We start from the raw sequence: 5,911 nt of genomic DNA, 5'->3' as shown, positions 1-5,911 counted from the left end.
TTTTCTATCCTGATTTCCTGTTGTGTATAGCACCCTCGGGTTTGAAAATGGCAACTTTAAGGTGAATCTATCATTATCATCATTATTATTATTATTATTATTATTCACATTCACATCTTTGTTTTAGCCCCACTCTGTCACCCCCTCTGAGACCACACATGACTCTCAGGATAAGAACTTCTGACACATAGTAGTAATGATCTGACAAGGGCATCAACAGTTTTATTCACCACAACTTTATTAAACTGAGAAAGTGCACAGCAAGCAGGTTCTAAACTTAAACAGAGGACATAAACATGCATAAACAGCTATTGCAATGGTTTTACTTAGTGTCTGCAGTTTACCTATAAAGTGTGAAGTTTCCTATCAGCATGTTTTTTATGGCAGTATTCCAGTATAGGAGTACTGGCAGTACTCTAGTACTTTTCTCTCTAACCTATTGGCAACTAGCAAAGATACTTTCTCTAGATAGACAAAACACTTCTTGTAAGTCACTCTGGATAAGAGTGTCTGCTAAATGCTGTAAATGTAAATGTACTCCAGTCCTATGTCATCTATAGCATGTAGAGTCCAGTGACAATGAAAGTCAAGAAGTGGCTGATTGTCTAAAAACCTTTAACATAATGATTTTCTAAAGGCTTTTATAATATGTTTTGCCTAACTTCATGCCCGTTTGATCAATGAACGCACATGAATTTTACAGGGTGCTTTGCTTCTCCAAAGAAAATGGGAATTGTGAATTAATACAGTAACATCACCATTATTAAAAAGGCACTTAACCGTAATCAGCTGTCTTCATTTCATGTTTCCTTTCACACATGATTCCGGTCATGATGTGTTAGGTTCTGTGAACACTCACAGTGCACTGAACAAAAACACATCTGAGCCTGGATAGTACAGTCAAAGCACACAAGAAATATTTTCATGATCATTAGTAGAATTTTTTGCCTAAGTAGTGCTGTTTGTAATTATAAATTATTAGTAGAGATGTGCCAAAACCTCAGCCTAAAAAGAGAGAAAAGACTGAATTTTTGCATGATAAAAGCAAAGGTTTCAACAGGTCTACAATAAAGTGGCTAAATCTAACACTGAACTAATAATCTGAATGGTAGTGGAAATGAGAAACCATGATTAAAAACACTCTTCTTCTTTGCTCTCCTGGGCTGGCCAGCACAGAAGCGTTCAAAATGTCTGATCAGCAGCAGATTAACGGTGCAAATTTTCTTTTTCTAAACAATACTGGGTAAATAAACACTCTCTGATAACCTTTTAACCTCTCATTTTGAAATTTACTGCAAGCATATGCTTTCATCAGATCCTCCTCATGGCGTGTTTCTTCGCTAAATGACGTACAAGTGACTTGCATGCTAATAGTGGCCCCTGTTGGTCAAACTTCAGATGTGACTGCTAGGTGAGTTCTAATATGCTTAACGTATTAAAAATGCATTGATTTCCGTCACTTCAGCACAGAGGCACTGTGAAATTCATCTACAGATCAAACAATTCTCTCAGTTCTCTTTCTCAGTCTGCAATCAGCACCATTAAAACACAATGCCAATTCAAAAGCATAAAAATGTCATATATTAAAGAAGTATTTTTTCAGTTTTCAGCTAAGTGCGTCCTGAATGATCAAGTCCTTCTTGAGCTGAAATCAGGTTACAGCAGACCAATAATAAATCAGTGCAGTAGAGGCAGAACTGGAATTGGAAAAATTTGCTTTTCTTTGTCAATGAACTGCAGATATCCAGAAAACTGATTGGCACATAGTCAATTATGTGAGATCATTACAAAAGTAGACAAAGATTTACAATTAAGTTGCTTTTTGAAAACTCTGTTAATCACTCACTATAAGAATACAGAATACATTTGTGCTTTGACTTTTTCTAAACAATACCCAGTATTGTTTAGAAAAAGAACATTTGTTAGATCCATCTTGTACAGCCTCAATAACTAATCCTGTAGACAGGATCGCCAACATGGAGGATTCCTGTCTTCTTAACAGTGTAATACTGTCCAAGTATTGGTGCAGTTTTCTGTGCAGGGTCAGTTAGCCGATAGCTGGGGGGGAAAAAAGGCAAAGACAAAACAGTAAAATGGCCTGTGCACTTCTATTTATACACATACACAGCATATAAAATTGTAATGTCACTAAAACATGTGCACAGAACAAACAAAGCCTTTAAAAAGTTGTACAGTCTAGACCTGGAACTATCTGAATGGTTTCAAGGGACAATTAAACCCAACACAAGAGCATTATCATACGTTCAATGTAACTGACAATGTGTCACTGATTAACAGAGGAAAAGTGTGCCAGCATCACAGAGTAAAGGCTGGTGAAAAAACATTAAGCAGTCTTAAACCACATATCCTTATAAGCTGTACCCAGGATCTCGGGTCATCAGACTATTTAAAATTAACAACAATGATTTTGTGTATACGACTGCTTTAAAATAGCATGAAGGATTTACAGGTCACAGGGCTGGTTCAGCCCATGACTGCCCCTAGATGAAGTATTAAGTACTGTTTATTTGGTAGTTTACCATGTCTTGTACAGTTGTTAAGAGATACATTTTCTCTGTATCTAAATATTTATTAACTCTTCACATAATCTCCTCACAAATATCCCCTAAAATGAATATGTTGCACTTTTGACTAGAAATAAATGAGATGAAAGGTGGTCTCTGATTTTTGCACATTGCTGTAAACAGAATCATGGCAACTCAAAGAATCAACTGAATGCTTAAATTGTTCTCTGCAGTTTACAAAATCATTCTTTTCATGTAAGCCAATTTAGTAGAGGCAGCGTCATGCATAAACTCCATAACGTGGAACCTGTTGTACATAGTTATTTAAATGTGACACCAAAAAGAGTTCTCTGGTTATTATTACTACAAGCTATTCATTTTTTTTTTGGTGCGTGTACTGTGTAGAGTTTGCTAAACGTGTCCTGTGTTAAAGGTTGACTGGTTGACATACGTTCTGAGAGTGTCCAGTGGCTCTTTCCTAGAGATGACTCCAGTTTCAGGATCAACAGTGGTGAAAATACACCTGCACGTTAAATACACACCAGACATGGTCATCACAAAACATACAACCAGTTAGCAGAAAAGATACAAGATATCCACTGCTTTAATGAATACCTTCCACAGCCCATGACTCGCTTCATCTCCACTTGACCAATCTGAATATTATCCCATGTATCCTATTTAATAACACAAATAATGCATCTAAATTCCCACATTCACCATACAACATATTTCTTTAAATCAATCTAAAAGTGGTTTAAAAAATTGGGTTTCAATTTTACTTTAAAACTGGCAGAGACAAATTGCTGATTGCTTATTCACATAAGCCACAAAAACAATAATCTTACACTGAAAATGCAATAACAAGTACAAGTGCTTTAAAAATACTTCATGTTAATGGAATGGTTGTCTTACCTCAATGAAAGCCTTACAATCACTGACCACAATGCTGGGGCGGAACTGTAAAACTGAGATGTCCCGATCTAGTTTACTCCCTAGGTCCTTCACTGAAGCTTCAGACATCAGCATAATAGGAGCAGCATCAGGGTAAGCCACCTATCACAGTACAAAGCTAAAACCACTGACAAACAAGCAAAGTGTCATCTTCTTTTGTCATCTCCCCTATGATTTTGAAATATCTTCGAAGGAGACTATCAAAAAGAGGTACAACCACAAGAGACGTCAACTCAAGGAAATGTTTTATATAAAAGAGTTCACAAGGTTTTTATAGATCACATTTTGTACATCAAAGTATTTAGATTTCATCCTCTGAGCACTTTATTACTCAAAATCATTTATTAATTTGAGTGTCCTTAGTCTTTTAGGCTTGAATTGATGGTGTAAAATAGCATTTTGGGATTACTGAAGTAATGACATGACTAACTTATATTGCGGTATCTGTGATTATGTTACTAGAACTACTGATAGTGTGGTCTCTGATGGACAGAAGCCTATGCCAAACCTTGTCATCCTTAGGAAAGGCGGGTTCTTTTTCAGCTGGTCTCCTGGTCTTCAAGTGAGGTTCATAGTGCACCAGGCGATAGGTCTTTTCTCCTTTGAAATATCGAGTGAGCCAGTCAGACACTTCATCCCCACAGTCTCTGCCTTCGGTGTCTGAACTAAAGATTCTACAAGTAGAGATTGAATATTCCATTAATGTTTGGTACAGCAAATGAAAACACATTGTCACACTGAAGTGACTTTACAGTTCTTGCTTTGATTGCTTCCAATAAGGGAGTTGGTTGCAGCAATTTTTACACATGAAATATGGCTAAAATTTAATTCACTATCATCTCTCGCATAATACCTATAGTTCACAGCCCTTACTGTGCATGGGTATAAAGTCTTTCTACTCTACAATGAAGTGTGGAACTTACACACTACATTAAATAGTGCATTCTGTACTCTGGGAGCTACCTGCACTTGTAGACGGGGTTGGAAGGCTGATGGAGAGGAACCCTTAATTCCTCCATGTCAGGACCATTAAGACAGAGCTGACCACCCTCACAGGACATTGACACTAGTACCAGGCGGGGCTGCTGTCTTCCTGTCACCATATGACCATCATCTGTAATGACAAGCCAGTGGCTGAAATAAGAAATCAGAAATAAGCAGAAGTACTAAACAGACACTGCAGACTGGCAAAGTACATCCCACTCTTTATTCACACACCACCTCAGGAAGGAAGACTGGTCTATGATCAGTTTTTGGGACCACAACTGTCATGAATGCACAAAGAATATAATGAACATAATGCTATTCTGAGCAGACTTATGAATGTTATCACTAGTTACTCAGTTCAGATAGCGCTGGGCATTACCGATAAAATTAAGTATCGCAATATGTATCGGTACCATAGTACCAGATGATATTTGAACATGCATAATAAAATCATGCCTCCTGATAAAAGCACTTTAAGTTAAAAAAAAAAACGTCTTACAATCCTGGCATAGCTTTTTTGCTCCATTCTGTTCTAGTATAATTAAAGGGACTTTATACACTATATCGTAATTGTTAATCAGAGAGAAAGCACATTTCCAGAAATCAAGCATAACTTTAAATTACTTTTATACATTTTAAAAGTTTGAAAACATTATGAAACACCTAGAAATTACCATACACACCCAGGGTCTGAATAACACAAAAAAACTAAACGCTTTGCAACAGAGACACCACTATTTTATTATAGCCATTATATTATGGATACAGCGGTCTACCGAATATACCAATATCGCGGTATACCGACACAGACGATACACCGCCCAGTGCTACCTTCACGGTTATTATTTACAGCCTCACAAACGCGGCCGTAACGTTACCAGACTAATGCAAGTGTCTCTGTAATCGATACAAACTTACTGCACTCAACAACTGTTACTTTCAGGTTCGTATTTGCAACATATGTTTGGCGTCGACATGTTGCACCACTGTTTACAGCTCTGCGCGAAAACTCACCGATCCTCAAGCTCTCCATACTTCAGCCCCATGCGCAGGCATTCGGCCGCTTCCACCGGCACAGCCTTTCCAGACTTCATAGGATGAAGCAGCAGCTGGGAAACAACCCCGACCTGAGTAAACTTCTTCGGCTTACGCAGATATCTGTAGCCGAGTCCGAATCCGAGCAAAGCCGCGCTGGCTCCTGCAAAGCACAGGGCAGCTTTCCTGTTCTGCGCAAACAAGTTAGCCATAAACTCCATCTTCGGATTAACACGCTCTAGCTTTCTTAAGTGACCCCGTAAACAGATAATGGCGTTCTGGTGAATCGATAACGCTGCACACCCGTAACGCCAGTAACGCCACCACGACGCTGCAAGGGAGCTGGGCGAAATCAACCAATGAAAAGCGCGGTGCTCTGAGTCTGGCCTAGTTTTAAAGAGACATCATTC

General features: G+C 38.3%; 1 protein-coding gene across 1 annotated transcript; it reads right to left on the bottom strand.

Annotated features, from left to right (window-relative positions):
- Positions 1–215: 215 nt before the first annotated feature.
- Positions 216–5,897, bottom strand: marc1 (mitochondrial amidoxime reducing component 1). Its single transcript, XM_017711857.2, has 7 exons — positions 5,481–5,897; positions 4,443–4,613; positions 3,988–4,153; positions 3,441–3,581; positions 3,141–3,202; positions 2,977–3,048; positions 216–2,058 (listed from the first exon to the last, which is right to left on the bottom strand). The coding sequence occupies exons 1-7, from the start codon at positions 5,720–5,722 to the stop codon at positions 1,944–1,946; spliced, it is 969 nt and encodes a 322-aa protein (XP_017567346.1). The 5' UTR covers positions 5,723–5,897; the 3' UTR covers positions 216–1,943.
- Between the last annotated feature and the right edge of the window lie 14 nt (positions 5,898–5,911).

This window comes from Pygocentrus nattereri, chromosome 10, assembly GCF_015220715.1.
Source record: "Pygocentrus nattereri isolate fPygNat1 chromosome 10, fPygNat1.pri, whole genome shotgun sequence".
Taxonomy (NCBI): Eukaryota; Metazoa; Chordata; class Actinopteri; order Characiformes; family Serrasalmidae; genus Pygocentrus; species Pygocentrus nattereri.
This window is presented reverse-complemented; position numbering and strand designations above follow the sequence as displayed.

Excerpts from the sequence above, each read along its gene's own strand:
- marc1 (XM_017711857.2), bottom strand. The coding sequence starts at position 5,722 with ATGGAGTTTATGGCTAACTTGTTTGCGCAGAACAGGAAAGCTGCCCTG. Across the intron at positions 4,154-4,442 it reads AACCCCGTCTACAAGTGCAG|AATCTTTAGTTCAGACACCG; the intron begins GTAGCTCCCAGA and ends CTCTACTTGTAG. Across the intron at positions 2,059-2,976 it reads CCACTGGACACTCTCAGAAC|CTATCGGCTAACTGACCCTG; the intron begins GTATGTCAACCA and ends TTTCCCCCCCAG.